The sequence below is a fragment of the Drosophila sechellia genome, chromosome 2R (genome assembly GCF_004382195.2).
Source record: "Drosophila sechellia strain sech25 chromosome 2R, ASM438219v1, whole genome shotgun sequence".
NCBI lineage: Eukaryota > Metazoa > Arthropoda > Insecta > Diptera > Drosophilidae > Drosophila > Drosophila sechellia.
Window position 1 is genome coordinate 7,985,604 of NC_045950.1, and position 27,027 is coordinate 8,012,630.

Sequence of the window (27,027 nt, forward strand, 5' to 3'; positions counted from 1 at the left end):
TCTCAGCAGAGGCTACTGCCACTCAATGAAAAAGTAAGATATTCGGCATGCGTTTTGCGTTGCTGATGGCGAAAAAGACGTTTGAATTTGGTGAGTGGCGCGCACAAGGCGCCCTCTGGCGGACTTTTCACACAACTAGTTGAAAGTACGGCAGCGCGCTCGATAACAAGTCGATAACAGTGCTGATATATTTTTAAATTTTCCCACAGCGGCCACACTACCAGGAGACCAAACAAAAACAAACGCAAATTAGTTAATTAATTTTAGCAGATCTAAATATGGCTGTGTTACCACCAGATCCTGTATTCAGCCTGCGCTCCCCCGACATGGGAGCCGTCAACTCTCTGTGTTTCCAGGAGAGCGACCGATTGCTGGCGGGAACCATCAAAGGCAGTGTTTTCCTCTGGGATTTGCAAGTGAGAATCTTTATCACGTTATCTATGTTATTTCACAAGCCAACTTGGCATTAAATATTATGCTATAAATATGGCTTGCAAGTTAAGATATTAAGCGAAAGTATGTTATTCTTCACGTTGAATATATATATATATATATACTATATAGTCACAACAATAGTCCGATCTTTAATCAAACTTTCTTGCAATATTTATAGCAGTATCTCGCTGTTAGGTGCCAAGTTTTAAACACCAGATGTGAATAATGTATTCTCTCTTTTTGTACTTAATACCAACGTTGTAATATATCCTATTAACCTACAACTTGTTTCTTAGACCAACCGCTCCGCTCTGCACTTTGAGGTGGGCTCCGATCCCATAACCAGCCTGCACCACACCCCGGATCGCCTGGTGACCCAGGAGAAGGGCGGCACCATCACCATGTTCTCCATTGGCGGTAGTAGCTACGTTAAGGAGCGCAGTATTCCCGGCAACCACCTAGGCTTTTGCCGATCCGCCTTGCACACAAACACCAGCAAGACAAACGAGCAGCTGCTCTTCTATCCCTGCGAGGAATCATCCATCGGAGTGCTTCACGTTACGGATGCAGCGGCCCCCACGCAAATACTGGTCCCAGATGATCCCCAGCTGCCCAAACTGGGCAGCGTCACCTGCTTCAAGCCCTTCGAGTGCGCCTCGCAACTGTTCCTGCTTGCTGGCTACGAATCGGGACACTTTCTCACCTGGGACATTAGCTCGAGCGTTATTTTGGATGTGCTGGAATTGGCCCAAGATGCCACGTCTGTGGACTACGACCCTGTTACGAATCGTGGCATTGTAGGTGGTCCAAGTAAGTCTGAGCTTATGTCCAAATAAATTTGACGCGACATAATACTTCTGTTCTTCTACAGCCGACCAGCTGATTAGTTTCAGTTATCAGCGCTCATCGATGCAATTGCAGCGCGGTTCGGTGCTGTGCATCAAGAATCCCGGGGTGAATGGCGTTCGCATTCGCCCCGATCAGAAGGTATTCGCCAGTGCCGGCTGGGACGGTCGCATTCGAATCTTCTCGTGGAAAAGCCTGCGACCGCTGGCCGTGCTTACGCAGCACAAGAATGGCGGCGTAATGGACTTGGCCTTCTCCAGCCAACAGGTGGCCATGTGGCGGGCTCCCATCATGGCAGCGGCTGGCATGGACGGCCAGATATCGTTGTGGGACCTATACAACTGAACTATGACTTAGTCTTAAGTGTTACAGTGTCTGTTCCAGATTACCTTGACTGCAACGGCTGAGCGATCCTCTTGAAATAGCTTTACTTTTTAAGTATTTTTTAATAACCTTTGGATACTTGCTTCCGATCAGTTAATTTTTTTAATTTGTTCAGAATCTTTTTGAAGCCAATTGAAGGGCTTGGCAACATATCTACATGCCAGCTGCTATTTTTTTGTTACTAAGGTAAACTTTGAATATAGAATATTTTTTGAAGTGTATCTTAATAAAGATTATAAAAAATATGTACAACGAATATTTGCCATCTAGGATACTTTCCTTAGCTTATGTGCCTTGGTCAGAACTACATCCACTTAATAATTAAACACATTTTATCTAATAAGTTATATTTTAGTTTATTAAGAATCAAATCTGAGTACCGCATGCACTTTGTGCCTTTCGCTGCATTTCTCGTCTCCTCTGGACTCCATTTCCGTTTCCGCTTACACAAACACACTGACACACTCACACATACATAGATAAATACATTCTACTACTTTTACGGGGTAAATCCTAAGATCTATGTCTACTTTTTAGCTTTAGCACTACCACTGTTGCTGTGGCTGCCGCTCATATTGCACTCTGCTTCCGGATCCGCATCCGCCTCCTTGTTACTGCTGCCGTTGCTCTGTTCGCCATCGTTGGTGCCTTCCGGTTCCTTAAGACCCATTTTCTGGAAATCGCAGTCGATGATCCTCTTGCGCTTGCGCAGCGGTCGACTACACTCGGCCGCCGCCTCTTTGGTTTGAATGAGTGTCCGTTTGGTCTGCAGCCGTGTGATCTTCAGCTTGGGCAGCTTCTGGTTGTCCGCCTCGGGCTCGGATTGCGTAGAATCCCTAACGATGCAGTGCGTCTGTTGCGGGGAAGGCGATGATTCCTGTGAAATTGATGGCGAAGCCGCGTTGGTGTCCCCATCTGGATTTGTCTTTGGTATGGATTCCTTTTCATCCTCTTCCTGATCGTTGTCCAGCTCCTGGCGAGACTCACTTTGTTGCTCCACATCTGGTTTCTCCTCCTCCAGCTCACTTCTGCTCTTGCTGCAGTCCAGCGGCTGCGGTTGATCCTGTTCTTCTGCGTTTTCCGCCCTGCTTGGAGCAGCTCGCTGCTCATCGAAACACTTCCTCTCCTCGGGAGTTAAGTGTGCCTTGTAGAAATCTATCACTGGCAGAGGAACGGGTATGGGTATGGGCAGGGGAATGATGATGGGATAGGGCACCATCACGGTCACCGGCGGCACGGTCCCCAACAGAGACCCTAGCTCAGGCATTTGAGGCGGAAGCGGTGGCCCGAAGTGCGGACCAAATCCACGTGGCATCATGCCATGCGGAGGTGGATGCATAAAGTGATGCGGGGGCGGCGGTGGGCGCCCCGCAAACGGGTGTCCCATGGACACACCATTCGAGGGAGTGGCGAAGTAGCTGGCCGGGATGGCTGTTGGTCCCCGTGGCGGGACTTGTGTTGGTGGCACCTGAGGAGCCTGCTGCTGTTGTGGTGCCTCCTGCATGCTGGGCATGGGCGAGAGCGGAGGCAGTGGTACGCTGGATCCACCAAAGTCAGCCGTTAGCGTGGGAGGTGCCTGATGTTGCTGCGGTGCCTGTTGCTGCTGGTGGTTCTGCTGCTGCTTCTGCAGCAGACTGGCCACAGTTTCCAAGCCCGAGGAAGAGGAGATACCTCGGCGCTTGCGGCGACCCAACTTTCCAGCCAAATGCCGCTGGACAGGCGGTGGCGGAGGAGGAGGAACTCCGGGTCCGGGACCCGGACTCTTCTGGGCCAGCAACTTCGAGACGGGTGCCACTGAGATCAAAGGCTTGCTGGGATGATGACTAGGCGGAGAGTCCGGACAGCGACTGACAGCCGGAGCAGGCGGCGGACCCGGAGACACCGAGAGCGTGGAGGCGGGCGAGGCCGAGCGACTTCTGCAGTTGCGAAGCCACAGATCCGGCGTTATCAGCCCAGCCTCGCTGCCCGCATCCATGGCCTGATCCCGCAGGTGCGGATGCATGTCCAGGTGCGCCTGGGTTTCGTGGCAGAAGATCTGCATCTTGTACTGGTTGAGGCACTTCTCCGAGCAGAACTGTAGCTGGGAGGCGCCGTCCTGAAAGTCCACGTAGCTAACCGCGTGGCGCACATGCTTGCACCAGTCGCAGGTCTTGGCCTTCTTGAAGGATGCCCTCCGGCTCTGGGCGAAGCAGGATTCGGAGCAGTAGCGCGGTCCGTCGCAGCTGGTCAGGTAGTCCGGCGCGTTCTCCGCAATCGGTCGATGGCACCAGCAGCAATTGCTGAAGTCTATTGAAGATACAAACATATATATCATTATAAGTCTAACGAACTTAAAGAAAAGCTGAGGGAAATCTCTGAAGATATTATTAAAAGTTCTAATTTATTTCGAAATATTTTCTTTATTCGAAAATTTCTAGAGCTAGCTGGAACAAGTAATGAATCGAATCAAACAGACCACATTTGGGAGGCAAAAATGTTCTATTAAAAAGGAAATCGATTCCTGTCGAACTGCAAATTTAATTTCCGCAAGCATCCGTACAAACTGAGCTCCAAGTATCCTATTCCCAATATGGCCCGCTTCTTCCTGCTCGGCGCTAGCCAAAAATGTGTAAACCATATTTGGGTCTTAATGAATCTGTTATTCGATAACGCAGCATCGGCAAACTACGGACTGAGTTGATGAAAAGTTAGCACAGTTTGGAGCCTGTCTGAGCTCCAAATGCAGGCGGGGATTGGGAGGGACTGCAACGGTCCGGGGCACAGCAGCCGAAGTTATCGAGTTCCCTTCACACGAAAAAAAAACAAAACGCACAGGCGGACGGATGATGAGTGCGTTGTGGCTAAGGGAGCGTCCTTGGGTCGGTTACGAAATTTGTGATTTTGACTTTTGCTGTCAATTTTTGGCTATGCCCGGTTGGAACTATTCATTGGGGATACCCTGTAAGCCGTGCTATCAACTTTTTTCAATTGGAGCATTGTTTAAAGATACTGTAGGATCTCACATAAAAATGTATGTCCTCAATATAAAGTTTCTTTTAAATGAGTAATTTGTATCCTAATTCTAATCTAGTTTTTGCAATCTTTAAGCTGCTACTTCCCCAATCTTTTCATGAAAATATTTCTATATCAATAATTTATATTTTATCCCAGTAACTTCTTTGGCATACATACGCACCTATTTTCTCATCCATGTGCGCCGCTCCCGCTGGCTTGCCGATGGAGTGCGGACTCTTGGAGTCCTCCTCCCGTGAGCTTCGCGTGTCGTGGTCCGATGGCGTGGTGGTGGTGCTGCTGCAGTTCATCAACCCGCTCTTCCGGCCACTCCCACCGCCTACGCCGCCGACTCCTCCGTTGTTCTTGTTGCTGCTGCCGTTGTTGTTGTTGTTGTTGTGGTAGGCCGCTGCCAAGGAACTGCGACTGCTGCTGCGCAGCAGACTTGCCCGCTTCCGCTCCAGATTCGAATGCGGCTCCAACTGGTGAAGCTGGTGGCTCTGCTGATTGGCCACCGCTGCGGCGGCGGCACTTTGCAGCAGGCGCGACGTTTTGGCGCTCAGGTCGAGACGATCCACGTCCACACCCTCGAATCCATACCAGCCGAGCAGCTCGTTCATGGTGTTGTGCGCGAATTCCTGGAAGGGACGGACAGAAAGAGAGAGATGAATGGTGGCAAACTGGGAATTGCTGACATCGGTTCCCTGGATCCCACTTACATGGCCTTTGGGTAACCCGATATGCAGGCAGATCGCATCAGTAGTTCACTCCAAAAAGTTTCGGAATATATTCTTATTTAATTAAATGCTTCTCTGCACCATATTCATATGATAAACTTTAAAATAATTTAATTTTTGTTGTAGTGCATTGCCATTAAAGAGCAGCTGCAACCTAATTCAAAGAGTCAGGCAGGTGAAACTTTGAGGCCGACTACTGGACCTTAAATGCTTCAGGGGTGGAGTGATCAGGAGTGCAATCCACTCCGAGCGAAGGCAACTTTCACTAATTATTGATTGCCTTTGCCCGTTGACCTCTGAACCCAATGTCCAATTATGCGAGTTCTTATCTAACCGTATCAAAGCGCTTCCCCCGAGGCTGGAAAGTTGCAGTGTAATCGATAACCCTGGGGGAATCACCCACGCATCAAACACCTCACACACACACACTCCGGATTCTCCACAAACATATCAGTGCACAAACGGGTGGCAGAGAGCTTCATTACGGCCAGAGGGCCGGACTAGTTGGCTTTTTTGGTTGGCCAGAGTGGGTGGCATTTGCATACTTGCCTCGGAATGGGAGCATGGTCATGCACACACCCACAACCCCTCTGTTTTGATTATCCCTGCTTCGATATTGATATCCAATACCTTCGGACATTCTCTGTCGTTTTACAGTGCCTCCTGCCTCATTGCTTTAAATTTAAGCCGAAAATGCAGGGCTCAGTCCAAAGTCGAAGATGCTGAAAGCATTTGCGGCTTTTGTAGCTGTTCATTTTTTTGGCCTGACTCCTGCATTCCCATTTCCATTCGAATCCCATGTGTGTATCATTCTGGACCTGCCTGTGCTGCACATAAAAATTTCACACAACGCTGTGAGAGGTGCACAAACTGGGGATCGGGTTACATTGAAATTCTCATATTCGACGTGGTTTTCACTGAGCAAAGTCCTTTTGCTCCAGGGTCTCTACAAATATCTGGTTTAAAGCTTAAGTCAAAAGAGAACAGGATTAAGATTCCGAATTTTCAGTCTTATTTCATTGAATCTTAGCTTTTGTTAAAAATTACTATTTTTGTTCTTGAAAGTAATCAATCATCTAAAGTAGCCACCTAACTGCTTTGCTCTGTAACCCTTTGGTTTAAATTTTCTATTAGCTGCTTCTGCGGAATGCCGAATTGCTCATACGCCATGTGGCCGCAAGTGGTGTCCAATGCCGAGTTTCAGGGGAAAATTGGTCCGCGCAAAAGAGCCACAACCACAATTGGCCAATGCTGGCCAGATGATTCATCGCCACCATTGCATCTATCACAAGCTCCAGACAAACTGGATATCCCCGGCGTCATGCGATACTCTTCAAATTAAGCGTTGCTGCCAACTTGCTGACAAATGCAAGTCGTCTAATAAGTTGCCGTCTCCCTCTAGCTCACTCTGGCCATCTCTTTCGCGGCGCGCAACACCTTTTCTTTTCGCACTCCATGAACGGCGCTCACACGCTCGCTTGGTTATTTTTCCAGCAATTCGCGTATCGGTGACAATCGCATTCGCATTCAGGTTTTACGCTGTCTGTCGCTGCGAAAAGCGAAAAGAGTATCAAGAATTCGCACGATAAAATCTCCGGAGCCGGCTGCCCGAGCCGAGCATATCAATTACACGCCTCAGGTGCGACCTCGTCCAGGTGGGATGGAATGGCATGGGATGGTGGACAGGAGGGTGGTGTGGTGAGGTGAGGGGAGGCTACGGCGACGCACGCTCGGCTCAAGTTCAGCATCTTGCAGTAAGCGTAAACGGAGGAACGGAGATACATTCGACTCCATCTCCGCTACCTCCGTCTCGCTCATTGTCGCATGCGCCGTCTCTTTCGGCAGCTCGGTTTTTAGTATCATTTGTCTGTTAATTTATGTTCGGTTTTTAATTTCTGATTTGTGCGTTCGTTCAGTTTTTCAGCTCTTTGCTGCCTGACAGTGGCTCAACGGGTTCGAGGGGGTGGGGTGGGCGGTAAAGAGGGGACGTGCACTGGCAAAAATTGTGAACCACTAAGCAGAACTTTTGAATTCTCAACAAATTATATGCATTATGCATAACATTTATGATGCAGTAACTCTTTTATAACTTTAGTGGTAGCTTATATTTCTGCTTATATTTGATTTCTCATAATTAACACACTTTTTTGTTCAGTGCCCTTTCCGTCAGCGACATTAAAACTCTCGCCCATGCTTGAAACTCTACACCGAAATGCGAATAAAAATCAATTAATTAAAAACTGAAATTTTATGCCGCCTGTTGTTCTTGATGGAGTTGGGATCTGATTCGCTCTGCCCGCCCAGAAATACTTGTGTACGAATCCGTATGTATTAAGAAAGATACAAACACACACGTATACCTTTACATTTCCAATCGAATTTCCTTTGCCCCAAAACCAATCCCATGCCCACTCCAAATCCAAATCCCGCCCAGCCATCAGATCTTCTCAGATTTTTGGCTCGCTTTTCATTTGAATTTTTTCGTAATTATTGCCCAAGAATCCAGTGGATACATTTGCAACACTCGTTCTGTTTCTGACTGTTCAAGTTTGTTGTGTTCTCCTTCATTTTGCAAAATCTCAACTTACAAAAACATATCATATTTTCGTTTTTATTATGAATCGTAATGAACCGGCTTTACGGGTGAGAAGCGGGAACTGGGAACTCCAATCCGATAGTCAAGTTCTTTGTCTGGCATTGAGTGCACTGGGAAAAAATAGCGGTCGGTCTTAGATTTCATACGAAATATAAAACTGAGTGACTGAGCAAACATAGTAAGATCTTGCAAAAGATCTTAGTTAAGCTTCTGGTTTTTAAATGGTTGATCTGTATCTCCACCTCTACCTGATTAAGAGTACTCCCAACTATCGGTCTAAATGGATTTCGGTTTCCTGACCTACATCCATGCCCATCCGATGTCGTCCAAGGGGCTTATCCCGCTGCAGTGGAGCCGCCTGTTATGCGAGTGGCTCGCATTAAAACACGTCTTGGGTTACCGGCGAGGAAACCTAATAGAATAATGTAAAGTACCCGGCGCGGCAATGCTCGCAGTGCCAGAGCAACGAGACCCAGACTGACTGGCTCACTGGGGGATGGGGAGCTAGGGGGATACCCAATACGCTTATAATAACTCACCCTGAACCCAGTAAACTGAACTGAGACTAAGGCGAACTAAAACCAAGCTGCAGTAGAACTGCTGTCCGGACCGAATCCGTATCCGAATCCGAATCCAATCCCAGGCCCCTCCAACACCACCCCCCGAAAAAGTATATGTACCAGCCGGCACATACACTTACGTATGGTCGGCCAGTGGAAATAACACCCAATGGCAACAAATTCTAGAATTACGCTAGTTTTCTCAGACACACGTTTGTACATGTGCTTGGGTTTTGGGTTTTGGGTTTGGAATTGGGATTGGGTGTTTGCGAGGCGAGCACAAAGTCGCTCGGTTTTGAGTTTGCTGTAATCGAATATCGATAGCTCAGGATTGAATGACGCGCGTCCTTCTTTTGAATTCTTACATGACATACTTGGCCTTTGCCAAGTTGTTTGTTGCTATTGCTCTGCGAATTTTCAGTTCCAACCGCCCTGCCCCTCCCCTTTTGCATCGAAATATTCCATTTCATTTTAATGTACACCAGATATGGGTGGCTCGCTACTCAGACGGAGATATATACTCGTATATGCATACTATATGTATATATGATATGATATATGGGAACTCAAGGCACCGAATACGAAATCGGAAACCAAAGGGTTTGGTATTAATGTGTGTGGTAGGTCACATAGAGCACTCTTGTAAAAAAAAAATATATATATATAGATATCACTTGCCTTGCTGAGTTTCCATTTGCATTCAAAATGTCAATGAATCAATCAACAAAAAACAATGCAACTGACACTATTTGTGGTTTTATGGCAATTAGATAAATCATCGGAAAATCAGGAAAGTGGACAACTTTACTGCTCAACTTGGGGGCGTGTCGTAAAAGTTTCATCAATGGCGATTGAATTTCATTTGGCCGAATAAGAATATATTAAATGTTTAGAAAACTTGATAGCTGCTCCTGGCGAGCAACGATCCCATCACCTGCTGCAACTCGGACCACCACCTGCCACCTGGCAGTGTCAAGGGCTTTGAGCCACCCACTCATCCACCCACCCAACTATCCACCCATCCACATGGCCTCTTGGCCACTCGGGTTCGCTTTCGTAATGCTGGGCCACAGCAGTGGCTCGAATTAATTTAACGCTATTTTAATTCGAGCTGCTGCTGCTGCTGTTGATGCTGCGTGGCGGTGGAAGGGAGTGGATGTTGCATGTGGCAGGAAGGCAGGCGGCACAGCAGCACAGGGTGCCTCACGTTACCAGTGCACTACAGTGTGAACCCCCGAAACGCCCATCTACTGGCACCTTTGAGCTCTGGTTCCTGGTGTTTTGTGTAGAATTTATCATATTCTATTTTGTTTGTAACTCAATCTGCGTCGCTGTTATTAAAGTTCTGCTGCTGCGGCAACATTTGAGCCCAGTTGCCACCGTCGCCCCAAGCCGCCTCCACTCCGCCCGTGCTCCTGAGTGGCCGCCTGTCATTGTGTCATCGTCATAGTCATCTGGATCCGATCCACAGCCCCACACACCCGGTTGTGTGAGTATAACCCAATCCCTGCTGCCGGAACCCTGGGTTATGTGTATAGAATGTTGCTTGGAGTTTGCCAACACTTAACTCGGAGGCGATTTGTAGTTGATGAATATTGTGTGTGCAACAGAGGCGTGGCGATAATGCATCTAATCACAAATTATGGAACCGAATTCATCACTTAATGCAGCAGCTAATGAGGTATGAAAAAAACCATTACAAGTTTTCTGAAGAAAATGTTTAAATGTCACTCCAGCATTAATTTAAGCATTTGCTATTTAAGAAGTTAATTGTATATTAAAAAAACATTTGCCCAAGACACCCACTTTGTTTACCATATTCGCCGCACATTCCGCCTACAAAGAGTTATTGATTTCAGCCATCAATGGCCACCTTCACCACTTTGTCACTCTTCCTACTTCGCAGGATAATGCCTAGTGTGTGACAAAGACATCCTTTTCTGCAGATAGCTACATACATACACATATTCCTATGTACGTATATAGTGCCCAGCTTCGACTTTGGCCTGACATCGGTCGCAAAGCGGAAACCTTGAAGGATATCGCCTTACCATTGTCCTATCAAGTTGCACCCATGAAGCGCGCTCATATTCCTCCCATCCCCTCCCCACCGCCCTTATCCTGTATCCCCTCAACCATCATCTCAACCGATATATTGTTGTTGCTTAATAGCGCTGTGTGCTTTTGCCTTTGGGCCATTAAATATAAAAATTTGTCCTGGCTGCTGTCTTTGCAGCAAATGCAGCTTGTAATTATGGCCAGGAGCTGGCGGAGAGGCCAAAATACCGAAAGCGATACCCAAACTGGGTGAGGTAAGCGAAAATAAAAGGTATGAATTACAATATTTTTAATTGATATTTTCAGTTAGCAAAGTGATGTTGCACACTCAAAGCAGATTGGGCGACATTGAGAGCCCGATTGAAGGCGAAATTCAGCCGAGCACGAAAAGAGATGATTATGGTGGCTCCTATCATAGAACTAAATTACAAAAATATCAAAAAATGTATCTTATATGAGAAGATACATAAGAAATGAGTATATCGGATTTTAAGAGATATTTGTTATATTTCATAGCATATCTGTAGTAAGTAAGTTTAGTAAGACTACTAACTTTAGATTCATACTATCTTATAATTGATTGTGTCAGCATGCAGCTAAAGCCTAAGCTTTGCAATTCCATTATGAATATCATTATACAGGCATGAGTAGCCACATAGATATCCGTGCAAATATCGCACATTTACCTAGAAAAACAGTCGCCAAGCTCGGTTGGCAGTTCCCAGCGGATACCCAGTTCCCAAGCCCCTCAGCAGCCCATTCATTATAATAATTTTGGCTCGGCTTTGTTTTTGTTTTTGTGTTTGTTGTTGGTTATACCCCCCTCCCCTCGTGACCGACAATAAGTATCATTGCGCCCAACTGCAAGTCGGGGGGTATGATTTCCATTCGCCGATCGGGTTACACGTGCTGCAAAAATGTTGCTCTGCGACTCTCTGTCCCTGTCTGTGGCATTAAATTAATTTCGCTCAATTGCCGGATGGAGCAGAAGCGTAAGGGACTGCGGACAGAGGGGAGCGGATGGATTCCGAATCGGAATCGGACCCGCTCACTCGTTAAAATGATTATAAAAACTTATCAATATAAAATTACCGCCAACTCCCGCTCGACTTACGAGCTCGTCCCGTAATCGCGTAATCACAATGGCAATCGGAATCCGAATCCGAGTCTCCTCAGCTGCAGCGACCGCCAGCAACTCCTCTTTCAAATTCCGGACGCGGATTCAGATACAAAGTTGCATGGAATTTAATGCAGCACTTTTCAGCGGGGGCGGGGGCGGGGGCGTGTCGTTGCATTATCATTGCTCTTGCATAAACATTTCCAAATAGCCCAACAATCAAGTGAGACGAACTGCACTGCACTGAACTGAAAGCCGAAACGATTTTTGGTTCTCTGGCCGAGGGATTTGGAGTCCGATTCTTTGATTTCAGCGCTTAGTTGGAAGTGCTCTTTGGCTGGATTCGCTGGATTCGAGCTTGTAAGCGGAAACTATGTGCAACATGCAGTTCTCCAAATATTTCTGCGTTCGCTAAGGATGAAATGGAAATATCTGTTCTGCAGCAAAGTTACGTATATCATGAGCACACATTTTTATAGATATTTCCATGGCAACTAAATTATCCACTGGATACGAGATCCACTTCAAAGCTACTCTAACGCAAGATATAGACGCGCAACTGGCGAGTGGGTGTTATTCACCTTTCCCCCAGCCAAACACTCGAAAACAAACAAATAATAATCATTCTGCGTATATGCAGATCGCAGCTATAGAAGCCAAATGTTTTGCCAAGAGCAAAGAAGAACGTATTTTTAAATCCAACGCAAACTTTGTCAGCATCCTTGTTATTGAATACGCGGCGAAATAATGCGCAGACAGGGGCAATTAATTAGACGAAAAGAAAGTATCAAAGTGTTCATTCCTACATCCACTCACCTTTATCTCATCGCTGGGCAGTTCTTTTTTGATCTGAACGGGAATGGCACTCGAGGATCCCACGTTGGCATCCCGAGAAGTGGATGATGGCGACGTCTTGGCGGACATTTCAACTGGATGCGGTATATAACTTTCGGGTGAAACTGGAACACAAGAGAGACCAGGGGTCAAAGTGGAGCCAGCGAGATACTTTTTAGGTTGCGTTTCAGGGGGAGGATGTATGTATTATTAGGGCGCCGAGTCATTGATCTTGCCACTGTAAACAAATGAACTTTGGCTCCATCAATCAATGGATCCAACTGCTCGGCCCCCAAAACAATTAATTACAGCGGTTCATAGTTCTTTTTCGGATATTTCCTTGCGCCCTCCGCTTTGCAGGCCGATTCGCATCCATTGGATACGCATGCGGCAGAATCGGACTGCGATATATTTATACACCTCGCTCTGCATGTGTGTTTATCGTGTGTGTATGTGTGTGTGAGTATCTGTGAGCGAGCGTGTTCGCTTGGCGCGCACTTTGGTGTCTTGTAATTCAATACCCCGTTCGGAACGAAACGTTACCACCTATCGCATGACACAAGACTACAAATTCAAATACAAAATATAAAGGCAGCACTGCGGATATATGCATAGTGTGGCCTGTATTTGTTGTTCTTTCGGAGGAAATCAGACAGAAAAGACGAAAATGTAGTTACACAGAAAGAAATATATCGCTATATTGATGTGGCTTCAAGCGACGGGATTTCCAAGCACTTTTATATTACGAGCTTGCATAGCTTTAAATTAGTTTAAGAGTGTAAACAGAAATATATTTCATTTGCTGCTGTGCACCTACATAGAAGGAAACTATTCCGAATCCGAAGGGAATATTTTGTGTATCTAAAGTTGAGCAATGGGTATTTCCGGAAATGTCTCGTTTTAGCTATAGATCTGAATTCAATCCTTCATCGAGTCCCTTATAGATCATTAAATGTATCTCCATTGTTCATCTTAAATGCGTTCGTGCCTCGTTCTGCCAGATATATCTACCCGATTTCATTATTTTTGATTGCCCATTAAAAACATTTCACTCTGGCTGTTCTTTTGCCTTGGATTCATTTCGTTCTTCCTTTTTTTCGTACTATAATTTTTCTGATGGCTTTGTTTTGCTTTCGAAAGCTCTTCGAAAACGAAATGCAAGTCAAGTAAAAGCGTATATCTCGTATTTTTTAAGCATTATCATTTCTCGAGGTTTTTTGTGTATTGCTTCACTTGAGGTACAACATTTTTCAATGCAGCGTGTGGAAGAAACAAATATATATTCCAAAAATAGCCAGATATTTTCAACATTATATTTTTGGCGTGTGTGCTTTTTCAGCTCTCACTCACAATTGGCCTTTCTGCTTTCGCACGCTCTTTTCAGTTTTCTTGCGATGGATTTTCCGAAGCAACGAACGTCAAGGAAACTCATGCACCGTGCTCATTTTCATTCCTCATTCTTAAGTTTTCACTTTCACACATGCACGGCCCGAGAATTCGTTTCGAATCAACCGTTTAATCCGAACAAACCGAATAAACCGATTCGCGTTCACAAACTTTTTTTCGAAGCGGTACCGCGCACATCCATCCACGTCCACACGCGTTCGCGTTTCATGAACATTTGAGCCAGCCGTCCGGTGGCATGTGGATTTTACTTGCTTTTGCTGCTTCTCTGCTGCTTTTGCTGCTTCTCTGCTGCTGAGTCGCTGCCTCGCTGGCTCGGTGTTGTTGCCATCGTTCCTTCGTCATCGTTGTGGCGCAGCTGTGGGTCTGATGTGATGACGTAGGGCCCACCCCCTATGAGACCAAAACATCAGCCGCACAGGGAAAAATAATATACTCTCAATTACTTCCTAGATCCATGGGTTATTTCTATAGAATCTATAGAATATTTATTTATCAAGCATTTTTTTAATATGATTTGGTTATTTAAGAAAGGGTTTATTAAGCAGAGTGAATAACTAAAAAAAGCAAAATTCATATTTATCTTGAATTCAATTATCAATATACTTATCTATGCATCAAATTCATGATTTCCTTAACCCGATCTTTCCTTACCTAAAATATTTTCCATAACTTAAGCGTATTTTCTCGCAGTGCAATGACTCAAGAGAGAGGCGCAGACGCTAGCATCTCTGGCAGATGAAAACGAAATTGCACTCGGCTTACTTTTGCATAATTTGCTATATGTAGGCGCATTGGGCAGTTAAAAATAAATCTCACCGCTTCACCTGCCTTCGTTTTGTTCTGCCTCGGATATTTATGTTATGTTCAATTTTTGTTTAATTTGCACAAAATACTTGTGCGCCGGCGGAGACAAACGCACTTGGTCAGAGATCAGAGAAACGGCTGTGGGAAATTAATGGGGATCATCTTAAGTAATGCGAGGAGAAAATGCATTTTGACAGCCAGAAAGGTCGAAAATGGCGTGCCGAGGATAAATTAAATCGATATTGATCATCCGATTGGCTGAATTCTATGCCAAAATTAAACTTAACACCACCTAATTTAAAGTATAAACTGTAACCCTTAGGATACTGTTTAAACTTTAAGATACAATGTAAAATTTAAAAACATTTTTAACCAACTATAATACAAATACAAATAAAATAAATGTTTATTCTGTTTTTTAATTCTGGACTCATAAATATTCTCCGTGTAAAAACAGACGGGTTGACTCTACTTCTATCACTTAAATGAATATTAGATATAATATCTAACCTGGTTGATTCACTTTCTTCATAGGGCCCAACTGCTGGCCAGCAGAGTTAATGGTAACTGGACGTGACCATGGCACTGGGCCTGGAAAACAGTTGGCAATTCTATCAAGAAACCCGGTACTTGGGGGAGAACTTACCACTAGCCGACGCCAAGTACCAACTATCAGGAGATAGTGGCGAGTACGGTACCTGATGGTAAATAGACGGAATGGTCGAAGAAACAATTGAATCGTTTAAGTAGAGCATCACAATCAGAGAAGAAACAGAGGCGGAGCAGCTGGCGTGCCAATCAAACAATGTGCTCATGTAGATAAATGTGGCATTTAATGCCGAGAATTTAATTTGAATTGAACACGAGCCAGATAAATTTAGTGTTGGATGTCACTTCGTTCGTTCCCACGCCGCATCAATGCGCAAAAACATAAGTTTGTTAAGACATTACAACAATTTAGTTTATTTCTGCGACTGACTCATTAGTGGCGGTTGATAAAATGAGATTTTAACATTAATTGCTGTTGACTTTAGCTACAGACGTTTTCCGTTTGCCCTATAATAATTGATCACTTTAAAAACAGGTGCATTGTACTACAAACAACAATAATTTCATGCCGGAAAACCAATTAAACTAATTGAAAGTTAGTGAATTATCATAATGACAGGTAAAGTAATTTTTAAGAATATACAAATTATGTTCAGACATTATAAATAAAACTTAGATTATATATATATATAAATTGTTAATAAAATTTAATGTTATTTTTATTAAATTGTCATCCACCAATTTTAAATTTTAGCGCATATAATCCTATCGAAATATCGATTGTTAAGTGCAAGCATTATATTAATCGGTTTTTCTCTACCATTCCAACAGCTGACTATCATCAGCTGTTTTTGTTATGATTTTTTCTTGACTAATTACAAATAATTTTTAAGATGACAGAATAACTTGAAAACTAAATGAATAACTAATAATAATAATTCAACTAGAAAATATTAAGCGAAAAAACAATTAAGCAAAAATGTCCAAGTTACCGAAAGCATCACTTAGTTTGAAGCAGGTAAGTAGATTTCAAAGCGCTTTGTATACATTTTTATGGTTTTCCAAAAATATTAATTAATCAATTTAACAATAATTTAATGAATTGAATACATTGTAGTTTATGCTGCGTCAGGAAGTACTGAAGCTCTACCGGGAAATATTTCGAACGATTCGTCAGGTTCCCGACAAAAACAGCCAGCTGGAGCTAAAATCCTGGGCACGGCACGACTTCCAGACGAATCGCCATCAAAGTGACGAAGTGGCCATCAAGATGCTTCTTCAGCACGGCAGACGCAGCCTTACAGAATTAAGGACCAGCCTTCAACTGAGCGGGGTGAGCGAGGGCAAATAGGATCAGTCTTGAACACCTTAGCTTAATTTGATTTTATTTTTGAGCTCGACAACCGTACGAAAATAAATACAAGTTAAGACTAAGGACTATGAAAAAAAGCTATCGAATCTTTGAGGTGCTACAATTCGCTGTGTTTTTGTGTGTTTCGTGAAGGTGAATTAGCAGTCTAGCGTCTTTGCAGGGAGTTGAACTCCCAGGATCCATCTCAGTTTTCCATTTCAGTTCTTAAAGCAGGGGTCGCAGAAAACTCAGCCAGGCCACCTTAAGCAGGGCCAGTGCAAAAAGGAGGGAACCCACACTGGTGATTATCAACGAGATGATATCCCTCTTGGCATGCTGATCCACTCTGCCCACCAAGAAGCTGTGTATCACGGTGCTGGTGATGTGGGCGCCATCGAAACCAAAGCAGGGAATGGCATTGATCAGCGCCAACCCTATGCTGAAGACCACGTTGTACTTGAGGAGCAGTAGCCAGGCATCCGGCCAGGCCGCCTTTAATAAGCTATATCTCGGCACAAAGGCGGATACCTCCACAGTTCGAGTGACATCCCATGGATGGCCCACATAGATCACCGGCGGCAGCTTCTCTCCGCGAAAATTCTGTCGCTTGAACGTCATTATGGCAGTGATATTTCGTATAAGCGGTCGCAGGCAGAATCCCTCGTTGCAGACTCCGGACGAGCAGTGCTCGGTGACCTCCTCCAAAGTGCGGCGCACATTGAGACATACATGCTGCGGCAGCTCCACCGGCACATCTTCATTTGCGTCCTCCACCACCTCAAAGCAACTCACGTTCGGATTCAATTCATCACAGCACTGTAGCTGGCCATCAATGCTATGATGTGAGATAGCGCTGCTTTCGTCGTTAAGCTGCACGAAATCCGCACTCACACAGTAGCCCGGCTTGAGCTTCAGAGAGTTCTGTAGGCATGTCACCCAACTCTCCTCGCTGTTGACTGGGCAGCCATTTACTTGGGTTATTTGATTGTCCACCTGCAAGCCGCGCTCTCCCCTCAGCGGGGATTTCCTTGTTAGTTCGGTGACCACTACGTGTTGGTTGTAGGCGTACAATGGTGACATGGTGATTCCCACCGTTGAGATTAAGAGATAGCACACGCCGGCGAACACAAAATTATGCCAGATTCCAGCGCACAGAACACGTAGCTTGCGGAACCAACGAAGACTGTTTAAGTGGTCGTGGGAGAGTTCCGTGTATGCCAACGGCAGGCAGAAGATGAACTGAAATATTAATATATACTTACTTAGTAAGCATATTAAGTTGTAAAGTAAGCTATATCATTCTGACCTTTATTCCAAACCCGGTGACAGGTACATCCTCCATCACAGCGGCCAGGGCGTGTCCCATCTCGTGCACCACCAGGCAAAGCACAAGGGTTGTGATGTAGTATCCGATCTCCTCCAACGGCAAGTTAACGCCAGGCAGTAGAATTTCCAGCTGCACGGGGACTCCAACGGGCGAAGATACAGATGAAGAGCTGTCTTGTTCGCCACTGCTGAAGATAGTGGCAATTAGCAGGATGAGACCGATCGGGAGCAGCGAAAAAGTGACTAGCACTCCCACATTGAAGCTGGTGATCATTACTCTCCGTGTGCAGCTGTTACCGGCAGATCCCCAGCGGAGGAGGGTCCTGTTGAAGGCACTCGTGTGCCAGTGGAGACTCATGAAATTTATACTCAGTCCGGTGTTCTTAAGGAAGGCATCGTACGGGTAGTGCATGCAACTCTAAGGGATTACTTTAGTGTCTGGACGTACTTTGGCTGAATATACTATACCTTGAAGAAGCGGTCGAAAAAGTAAAGAACGCCATAAAGCGATGCCAGCACTATGAAGAACACCAAGGGATCCATGGCTGGTGAGGTCTCAAGATGTCATTGGTTGCTTTGGATTAGGATGGTGATGCGGATTCTACGGTAGGGAGTCCTCCGGTTGTTGGACGCCACTTGCGGATGCTAGTAGTCCCTTCCGGCCGGGAATCCTTCCCGAAATCGTACTCCTCCGGTCCCGACTACTTATACTAGCAATGCTGTGTAATCCAGACCAGAAATCTGCATTAATCACGTCTGGGAATCTTGTGCGCAAATTAACCTGCGTAAAAAATCGAAATACTAAAAGCTAATCGCAATCGATTGCAAAACTTATCGGTCACCGCTGGATTTATCAATAATACCGATAAGCAAGCTTATGTGGGCGCGAAAGTCTTGAACATTTTTAACTATTCAACGTCAAACAAAGAAGACTGTTCCAAAAACTTTAAGTAAAATAAAAATTTTTAATGAAAAAGTGATATATGAAGTACTGAATAAAAATTCAAATTACATAGTGTTAATTGACATAAAATACATCAAACACATGAGCGAACAGGAGTTCTCATATAAGAGACTTTTGCCGACTTGCAGGGTGATCGTCTCCATTATGGCCTGCGTATCCTGTATATCGGGCGTGGCTGCCGGCTACCTTTTTATGACCAGCTTGTCAGGTGTCTCTGAGGCGGTAAAGATTGTGTGGACCACCGGATCGGCTCTCTATGCATTATCCTCGCTCCTGTTGATTATTGCAGTTTGGAAGGTAAACCGCATGACAAATCAGTTGAGGAAATATTCTAAAGATTTTGATTTCGCAGTTCATTAAATGGCTGGCCTATCCATACATGTGCATGCTGCTCATGGCCATTGCCGTCTACACGATGATCTTGCAGTGGTTACTCAAGAACCTACCGGCTGCCGTTTTTTCATCCGTGGCCATCAGCTTTATATTCCTTGGAGTGGCGTTGAACATGACCAAAAACCTGGAAGAACTACGCACATCTTTATAAAGCAATGCAAAGTTTACTCGTTTGGCTTTCCATTTATATTAAAAATTTTCCATGCCGTAATCGCTTGACACATATGTATATACAAAAAAATTAAAAAGCAACGAATACCTACTTGGATTAATATAGGAAAATAATAGGTATATGCATGAAAAAATGTATATAAAGACTTTGTTAAACTAATATTGAGCCTCCTAGAAAATAAAATTTGTGTGTCTTTAATTCGTAAATCAATTCGTAATTCATTCATCAGCTGTTTTCAGAAATAAAAGTAGGTGGTTCTGGCAACAGGCGGCCAAAAGAGCCTAGCAAAACAAAACGGATGAAAAGCAATGGAGAGAGGACCTCTTACTCTTGGTTTCCCTTTTTCCAAACCGAAACTCACCACCACCAAGTTCACCTTAACTGAGTTGGGTTTTCAATGGACCTCCAGAGGACATGAGTCTCATCAGTTTAGTCGTGAGCTTGAGCAGCAGCAGAACAGTTGCATCCGCCGAAAAGGGCAACAAGCGAAGAGTCCTCACGAAAAATAAAAAAGTTTTTGCAAAGGGTTTTCCCACTCAGAGAAAGTGTTCAACAGCATCAGGCAAAGTTAGGGCGTATTTTCAACCGACTTAACTCACTGAAAGAATCCAATTCGTTCGCGAGATTGAGTAAGCTGAGAACAAAGGACTTCAGCTGGAATCTCGCCCCATATCGATTTGTTCCAAAAACTGCATATTCGCCAGCGAGTGAGTGAGAGAGTGCGCTTGTGCTGAAAACGGATACGGAAGGGGGCGACAAGGAAGCGGAAGCGGAAACAGCTGCTGCATAAACAAGAGTAACAGGGGATACTGTGTGTCACATCAACGCATCATGACGCCAGAGCAGCAAGGATATTGCCCCTAGGAAAACCCATACAAGTTCCTCAAGGAAGCCCTCAAGGAAAAGCGAACGCAAATCGCAATCGATTCGGAGGACAAACCATCAAGACGAACCCGCAAAGGATTCAGTGCCAAAGGAGCCGTTCCGGCAGAAGCAGCAGCAGTAGGAGAGTATCCAATTTGGGCCAACCGGTGAAGGCCCGCGAACGTCAGCTCTTCAGGACTTTAAGGACCCAAAGCAGAGGCAACCCAATGCATTTGGGTGCACAACAACAACGCCCCAAGCAACAACAACAACAGCGCGAGCAACAAGAGAAACATCAAAGGCGTTTCACGTTCAGTAAAGGACGGCAATGTCGTCCCTACAGCGTGACTGGCATTTACAGGTGAGTAGTACTACACAGCATCCCTTTATCCTTACTTCGGGAAGGTCAGGAACCATCCCCCTTGATTCCTCCTCGCTGCCTTTTCTGGGGAGTGGGCCAATGGCAATCGTATTGAGGTAGCTGGGGTTTGGGTTTCCCTGGTGAGCATGCGCACTTGGCCAGAGTGTGTTTTACGAGTACGTAAACATTGCAGGCGACACGAGAATGGGTCAACGTCACAAGTTGCATCCATCTTAGTCGCTTTAGAAGAACGGGGACAAGAAAGTAAACAATGCATGCCCCCGACTGCTGATGGAATGCAGTTTGGAGGGATTACATTCACACATCCTGACCTGCAAGACCGAAAACCCAAAGACAAAGTTCAGTCGTGGCATGGTGTTGACCTTTCATGACACCCATTAAATCGCATAGTTGTGTTCCTTTCTGCAAATGAAAAGTAACTTCTTATTATGCATAGTTATTTACAACCGTTGATTTTGTAAACATGTAGGATGAGTTTTGTGCCAAATCTTTAATATTTAAGTACGTGTTTACAATCGCATATGGAAGTATAGCTTAAGCATCATACTTAAGCATCAATGTCCTGCTGATTGGGTGAACTAATTGGCCTAGGCCTGTGCAACCTAATAGCGGTTATTACAGAGGGTTAGCAATTACTGGTGGCTCAACAAGTTGTGCGTCAAGTCCTCCCCACTAGATTCCCTCCCCGACTAGATTCCACCCTCGACCAGCCGACTTGAGGCCACCCCTTTCACCTTGACCGCTTATCGTTCAGGCCCACACACGAGCGCCAACTAACTTGGCCCGGGGGAAGGTTCTTCCGTTTCATTAAGCGCTGGCAAAGGCCTTGAAATGTTGGGAAATTGAAAACAACCAGCGATTGCAGAGCTGCCCCAGCGAAAGCTTTCTGACAGCTTAAGCCGGATTCCAGCTGACAGCGGTGGATGGTCTTGGGGGTCTTTGCGTCCAGGATATCGTATACCATCGCATGCCACGGTGACTTGGGCCTTTGACATTCGACAAGGTCACTGGCTCTGGGATGCTGTGACTCATGCTCTTGAGGGGGAGTTGCCAAATGCCAAGAGTTGGCCAACGCTCATTAGTCGTGTCAGATGTGTGACTGCATATTGCACTCGTTCAAGAATATTGCATGACTTTTATTTGGCTTATTTCTACCAACAATATGACTGGCAGTTCAGAGGCGGCATGAAAGTCGACAAATGCCATGCCACGTAAACAAAAGACAAAATTATTAAATTTACTTTCAAAGCTAGAATTATATTTAATATGTAATTGCCTATCCAATTATAATAATTTGCTTGGCTTTATTAAGTATAAGTGATGTTATTTGTTATATTTACCATGCAATATTTATTCGTTATAATAATTATTGATTATTTGCTCATTAGGAACTACTTAGAAAGGATACTTAAGTAAAAGCAAATAAAAAGGTTGAATAGAGCGCTTCACCTGTTATATTGCGCATAGGTTTAACCAGCGATGGGCACCAATCCTACTTTCTAATGGGCACACGCGTCGCATACTTGATATTTGATGCCTTGCAGTGTATCATATTACGTATACGTACGTCATTGGAAATACCAAGAAATAGGTGGGAGTGGGCCAAACAAGTGCGAAATAAGAAGCTATTAGGAAATGAGTTATTACGAACTGTTGGTTATAACAATGGCACATAAATATTAAGGGAATTTAAATGGATATATTAGTATGTACAGTTGGCATAGCTGCAAACCCAATAATACCTTAGATCAACATACCGAATTTCGTTTTGACTGCTTTCCAATTGTGTCCTTTCTACGAGGGCTTGGCAAAGATTGGCGTCTTATCAGCACGGGTATTTCCTGGCATTAGCCTTCGGTTCGAACATTGCATCGTCCTTGGATTGGAGCAAACACCCACCACTCCTCCTTTGGGGCCAATCGAACCCCCCATCAATTTCCGGCAACAAAGACAGAAACTAAAAAAAAGGCTGAAAGGCAACCGCATGCCAGACCAGCCCCGCCTCGCTCTTGACCCTGAGTCGACGGAAAATGGAGGTTTCGTGGGAGGAAGTGTCAGCGGATCCCGCAGACTAATGGAAAATTCCCAGACGTCATGCCAGCCCGCAAGGCACAGCATGCACCTGCAGCCTGGCATCGATTTAACAAAGTACATATAACAAGAAAATCCGCTCGGTCCGCGGGTAATTACATAGACCAGCGGAGCGGGAATCGGGGAAGAACTGGATGTTAACTCAATTAAACAAAACGTATTGCATACATTAGGGCGCTGCAGCGATGTCGTCTATAAGGCGGCAGATCGCGTGCGCACCTCGCATTTCGTTTAGCAATGCAAATTGGGCTAAGTTGTTGCTTCCTTGACCCGCCTCCAGTCGATTTGTCAACAGCCCCGGATTTCTGACGGGTTAACCCATTTTTGAATGCTACGGCGGAGGCGGAATTTTGTATGCACGCCAATTTGGGACGTTAACTCTTGATGTTGAGTGCCTGATAAGTAGTTTCGCAATTAAATTGGCCCATTAGCTTGGGTTGCATACTTCGTTAACTTGTTATTTAATTGTTATTAAAAAAAACCATCCCACTAGGAAACTCCATATCTTATACATAGATTAATATTAAATATTGCGCTGTATAACCAAAATGCTTAACATACTTAATGTTTTACGATACAAAAATACTATTTATGTTTTTCGCAGGGTTCCCGGGGATCGGTTTACTGCGCGAGTGAACCGGACCCAATTGGTGGAGTCCAGTACGAGTCGGGAGGGCGCCTTCTCCACACGAAGACGGCTGAGGGCTCCGGCGGAGGGGCGGGCGTGGACGGGTCCGGTGGCGGAGTCGGCATCGAATGCGGCTCCCTGTTCTCGGTGGTATCAGCGCCGCCGGCTCCACTGCCCGACATCGTTGTGCCCACCGAGCTGGATGGCAAGCACATGGAGTCCGCCGCCTTCCGCTCCGGATGCTGTTCACCCAACGCCTCGCCCATGCGACGACCCGCCACCCTCAGCCTGGACACGCAATGCTGCCCGAGGACCCTGCACGCCAGCCTGCTGGAGCATCAGATCTCCGAGCTGGAGGAGGATGACAATGAGAACCTGCTGACCGTGTCCAGCATCACGGCGCGACCGTTGATTGCCAAATCGCATGAGCTTCGCAGCAGTCGGAAGTCGGGTTCGAGTTCCGGATCGGGCTTGAATACGGCCCGGAGCAGGTGCGTCCGCCGGGCCAAGGAGCGTGAGCGGGATCGCGTGACCGTCGCCAGGCGTAGCAAGCAAGTGGTCAAGGATCGGGACTCCTCAACGACCACAACGGAGAGCGGTGGTCCGAATGTGGAGCCACCGGACGGCGGTTACGGTTGGTTCATCGTCTTCGGGGCCTTCTCCGTGCAATTTTGGGTGGCCGGACTGGTCAAGTCGTACGGCGTGCTGTATGTGGAGATCATGGAGACATTTCCGAGCTCTACGGCCACAGTGGCCTCCTGGATTCCAGCTATCCTGTCGGCTCTCTGTTTGGTCCTGGCCCCGCTGTCGAGTGCTCTTTGCCAGCGATTCTCCTGCCGAACGGTGGTCTTCGTCGGCGGCATTTTCTGCGCCATGGGCATGATACTGAGCTACTTTGCCACCAGTCTGCTGCACCTCCTCCTAACATTTGGCGTACTCACAGGTGCATAATGTATAATCTCGTTAAATTTACCCTCATCACATTAGTAATTATATTTATTTAGTTATCATGATGTTAATATTTAACTATTTCTTCACGCTCAGGTATTGGTGGTGGCCTCTCGACTACTCCGGGCATAGTGATAGTTTCCCAATACTTTGACAAGCACCGTGCATTGGCCAATGGAATCTGCGTTTCGGGCACTGCCGCCGGCAGCTTCATCCTACCCGTGCTGATAAAGCACCTCGCGGAGAACTGTGGCTTCCACGGCACCATTCTGATCCTGGGCGGCTGCATGCTTCATGTGTGCGTTTCGGCAACTCTTTACCGCCCAATCAGTGCTTACACGGATCAGGACTCGGGCCAGGGACAGGAGGAGACGGCAAAGCCCCTGAACGAAGACATCAATCCGAGCACCACCGGCATTCTGACCACATCCACCTACCTGGACACCTGCGATGTGGGTGCGGGCCACGAGCTGAGCGACAAGTTTATCGAGCATCTGTTCCTGGAGGAGTCAAAGAACCACCTGAACTACTATGCCAGCAAGCAGCCAGGTGGGAGTATTATTTCATCGAGAAAAGCTCCAAATAATAAGTCCCCATTTGGTTACTTAGCCCAGGACAAGTCAGCGCAGGAGAGCGACGATGAGGTAAAGGATATTATTGGCGAGACCACTTTCATCAAGCCCATGAAGAAGGTGCGCAGTTCCGGATTGCTGCACTCCGTCGAAGATCTGAGCACGGACTCCACTTGGGTCTATCGCAAGCACTCCGGCACTGATTCCAATCGCGGAAGTCGTCGTCGGCGCAATGTCTTTGCCAACGACGAGGTGATCTCCAAGATCCAAGCCCACTTGGAGAAGCCTCTTTCGCCGCCGAGTGTGGTCAGTCGCGGACTCAGCAAGAGCATGGAGATACCCACTCCGGTTAGCAACCTCAGTGATCTCAAGCAGCAGCCGGTGGAGCAGGCGGAGCTCGGCATTCTAGACTCCCAGCTGGTGGAGTCCATTATCGATGGCGACTGCCACCTTGCCGCCGATGAGGATGACGACGACGACGAAGAGCAAGGACCACGCACTTGCTGCGAGCGCATCGAGATGTACCTGGACATCAGTCTGCTGCAGGACCCGAGCTTTATCCTGATGTGCCTATCCGTCACCTTGATGTCCGTCGGCTGTCCCTACATGTTGTACTATCTGCCCGCCCACGTCATTTCAATAGGTATACTATTAAAAATGTTCAAAGTATATTATTTAGGCGTACGATTTTAAATATTATATTTTCCAAAAAAAAAAGTAATTTTTAATTTATTAATAATTTTTTCTGTTATATGAGTATACATAACTGAATCTTAAACTTTGTTCATCTTTAGGATACAATAAAAGTGAGGCTGGATACCTGGTGGCCATCAGCGCGGTCCTAGATTTGATTGGGCGCCTTGGACTCGGCTGGCTGTGCGACCTGCAGCTATTCGATCGCAAGAAGACCTACACCTTGTGGTGAGTACCAGCTATGGTTTATTTTTCGATCCAAACTAATGATATTTCTCTATATCGACAGCATTTTGGGCGCCGGATGTGCCGTGCTCACAATTCCCTTCGCCAAGACTCTTGTCTTAGTAGGTCTATCGGCCGCTGTCTATGGACTGTGCCTGGGTAGCTGGTATGTCCTTATGCCGGTCCTCCTTGCGGACGTCTTTGGCACGGACAGGATCAGTTCGAGCTACGGGCTGGTGAGGATGTTCCAGAGCATCGGGGCCATATCGGTGCCGCCGCTGGCAGGACTGATGCGAGATCTTTCCGGGGACTACGAGATATGCTTCTACTGCATGGGATCCTGCATGGTACTTGGGACCACTCCGCTGATCGTGTGGTCCATCCTGGAGGCCCGCAACCATCGCTTGTTTGTTCAGCGCGAGGAGGAGGAGTGCGAGGAGGCCTAGAAATGATTCGGATTCGTTGGTTGCCCCATATGTTAATAGTGTTTTAGTAGCGATCAAATACTAGTTGAGTTCTACCAGTTACTATTACTACTATCCGTACGTTCTCATCCGTATCTTCGTATCTTAACCAATCCATGCCCACCCGCACCCAATCGCTTGTTATCCTTCCGTTGAGCAACAGCAAAAGGATGTGTGAGATAGAGATGATGATATTCAAACGAAGAAACCAAACAACCTAAACAACCAACAACTGAGCACCAAATGTTGCGCAAAAAGAACTGAGTTTAAAAGACATGAACTACAAATACCCGTATATAACTTTATAATATGATAACTACGATCAATGCCCGACTAGATGGTTATATAGGCCGACTATAGTTGTAGGTTCGCACATCCATATCGGAACGGACTTAACGTTGTGCAGGAAAAATCAAGTGGCTTTAGACAGAAGGGAGGCTTGAATGGAAACCATCACATTACATTACCCTAGAATTAAAATAGTTGTTGTGAGACATTTACCCATAAAGACAATTACCAAATAAACACAAAATCAAAAGGTATAACGCGTTTTATGGAATTAAAGGGAATGATATCGCTTGGTGTGGGTTTTGCTTTTGTTTATGTTATATACAGGCATATAATTTTTTTTTTTAT

General features: G+C 45.8%; 6 protein-coding genes across 8 annotated transcripts; 4 read left to right on the forward strand and 2 right to left on the reverse strand.

The window, feature by feature from the left end:
- Positions 1-208: 208 nt before the first annotated feature.
- Positions 209-1,910, forward strand: LOC6608711 (guanine nucleotide-binding protein subunit beta-like protein 1). The gene is made up of 3 exons (XM_002033399.2): positions 209-416; positions 732-1,245; positions 1,307-1,910. The coding sequence occupies exons 1-3, from the start codon at positions 279-281 to the stop codon at positions 1,624-1,626; spliced, it is 972 nt and encodes a 323-aa protein (XP_002033435.1). The 5' UTR covers positions 209-278; the 3' UTR covers positions 1,627-1,910.
- Positions 1,911-2,005: 95 nt separating this feature from the next.
- On the reverse strand, positions 2,006-14,316 carry LOC6608712 (sine oculis-binding protein homolog). 3 transcript variants are annotated; one of them, XM_002033400.2, is made up of 4 exons: positions 13,909-14,316; positions 12,541-12,683; positions 4,841-5,294; positions 2,006-3,951 (listed from the first exon to the last, which is right to left on the reverse strand). In XM_002033400.2, exons 1-4 carry the CDS (start codon positions 13,988-13,990, stop codon positions 2,192-2,194), a joined length of 2,439 nt encoding a protein of 812 aa, XP_002033436.1. In that variant the 5' UTR covers positions 13,991-14,316; the 3' UTR covers positions 2,006-2,191. The 3 variants fall into 3 exon arrangements, with proteins under 3 accessions (XP_002033436.1, XP_032571375.1, XP_032571374.1); XM_032715484.1 differs by lacking the exon at positions 13,909-14,316 and adding an exon at positions 13,376-13,872; XM_032715483.1 differs by lacking the exon at positions 13,909-14,316 and adding an exon at positions 12,868-13,351.
- Positions 14,317-16,167: 1,851 nt separating this feature from the next.
- LOC6608713 (LYR motif-containing protein 2) lies at positions 16,168-16,767 on the forward strand. The gene is made up of 2 exons (XM_002033401.2): positions 16,168-16,336; positions 16,436-16,767. The coding sequence occupies exons 1-2, from the start codon at positions 16,298-16,300 to the stop codon at positions 16,667-16,669; spliced, it is 273 nt and encodes a 90-aa protein (XP_002033437.1). The 5' UTR covers positions 16,168-16,297; the 3' UTR covers positions 16,670-16,767.
- LOC6608714 (membrane-bound transcription factor site-2 protease) lies at positions 16,687-18,773 on the reverse strand. The gene is made up of 3 exons (XM_002033402.2): positions 18,464-18,773; positions 17,976-18,413; positions 16,687-17,908 (listed from the first exon to the last, which is right to left on the reverse strand). The coding sequence occupies exons 1-3, from the start codon at positions 18,536-18,538 to the stop codon at positions 16,895-16,897; spliced, it is 1,527 nt and encodes a 508-aa protein (XP_002033438.1). The 5' UTR covers positions 18,539-18,773; the 3' UTR covers positions 16,687-16,894.
- A 64-nt stretch (positions 18,774-18,837) lies between these two features.
- Positions 18,838-19,688, forward strand: LOC6608715. The gene is made up of 2 exons (XM_002033403.2): positions 18,838-19,256; positions 19,312-19,688. Exons 1-2 carry the CDS (start codon positions 19,041-19,043, stop codon positions 19,501-19,503), a joined length of 408 nt encoding a protein of 135 aa, XP_002033439.1. The 5' UTR covers positions 18,838-19,040; the 3' UTR covers positions 19,504-19,688.
- Positions 19,689-19,969: 281 nt separating this feature from the next.
- LOC6608716 (monocarboxylate transporter 12) lies at positions 19,970-26,933 on the forward strand. The gene is made up of 6 exons (XM_002033404.2): positions 19,970-20,749; positions 23,466-24,432; positions 24,534-24,986; positions 25,047-25,652; positions 25,804-25,930; positions 25,992-26,933. Exons 1-6 carry the CDS (start codon positions 20,717-20,719, stop codon positions 26,371-26,373), a joined length of 2,568 nt encoding a protein of 855 aa, XP_002033440.1. The 5' UTR covers positions 19,970-20,716; the 3' UTR covers positions 26,374-26,933.
- Positions 26,934-27,027: the final 94 nt, after the last annotated feature.

What these genes read in the sequence shown, in the direction of transcription:
- LOC6608716 (XM_002033404.2), top strand. Translation starts at nt 20,717, where the DNA reads ATGTCGTCCCTACAGCGTGACTGGCATTTACAG. An exon ending in AGCGTGACTGGCATTTACAG is followed by an intron (nt 20,750 to 23,465) that starts GTGAGTAGTACT and finishes TGTTTTTCGCAG; the next exon opens with GGTTCCCGGGGATCGGTTTA. An exon ending in AAGAAGACCTACACCTTGTG is followed by an intron (nt 25,931 to 25,991) that starts GTGAGTACCAGC and finishes CTATATCGACAG; the next exon opens with CATTTTGGGCGCCGGATGTG.
- LOC6608715 (XM_002033403.2), top strand. Translation starts at nt 19,041, where the DNA reads ATGAGCGAACAGGAGTTCTCATATAAGAGACTTTTGCCGACTTGCAGG. An exon ending in TGATTATTGCAGTTTGGAAG is followed by an intron (nt 19,257 to 19,311) that starts GTAAACCGCATG and finishes TTGATTTCGCAG; the next exon opens with TTCATTAAATGGCTGGCCTA.
- LOC6608714 (XM_002033402.2), bottom strand. Translation starts at nt 18,538, where the DNA reads ATGGATCCCTTGGTGTTCTTCATAGTGCTGGCATCGCTTTATGGCGTT. An exon ending in TTTTCGACCGCTTCTTCAAG is followed by an intron (nt 18,414 to 18,463) that starts GTATAGTATATT and finishes GTAATCCCTTAG; the next exon opens with AGTTGCATGCACTACCCGTA. An exon ending in TCACCGGGTTTGGAATAAAG is followed by an intron (nt 17,909 to 17,975) that starts GTCAGAATGATA and finishes TTAATATTTCAG; the next exon opens with TTCATCTTCTGCCTGCCGTT.
- LOC6608713 (XM_002033401.2), top strand. Translation starts at nt 16,298, where the DNA reads ATGTCCAAGTTACCGAAAGCATCACTTAGTTTGAAGCAG. An exon ending in CATCACTTAGTTTGAAGCAG is followed by an intron (nt 16,337 to 16,435) that starts GTAAGTAGATTT and finishes AATACATTGTAG; the next exon opens with TTTATGCTGCGTCAGGAAGT.
- LOC6608712 (XM_002033400.2), bottom strand. Translation starts at nt 13,990, where the DNA reads ATGAGTTTCCTTGACGTTCGTTGCTTCGGAAAATCCATCGCAAGAAAA. An exon ending in CGAAAGCAGAAAGGCCAATT is followed by an intron (nt 12,684 to 13,908) that starts GTGAGTGAGAGC and finishes CTTGTGTTCCAG; the next exon opens with TTTCACCCGAAAGTTATATA. An exon ending in GCACATGGATGAGAAAATAG is followed by an intron (nt 3,952 to 4,840) that starts GTGCGTATGTAT and finishes TATCTTCAATAG; the next exon opens with ACTTCAGCAATTGCTGCTGG.
- LOC6608711 (XM_002033399.2), top strand. Translation starts at nt 279, where the DNA reads ATGGCTGTGTTACCACCAGATCCTGTATTCAGCCTGCGCTCCCCCGAC. An exon ending in TTTTCCTCTGGGATTTGCAA is followed by an intron (nt 417 to 731) that starts GTGAGAATCTTT and finishes CTTGTTTCTTAG; the next exon opens with ACCAACCGCTCCGCTCTGCA. An exon ending in TGGCATTGTAGGTGGTCCAA is followed by an intron (nt 1,246 to 1,306) that starts GTAAGTCTGAGC and finishes GTTCTTCTACAG; the next exon opens with CCGACCAGCTGATTAGTTTC.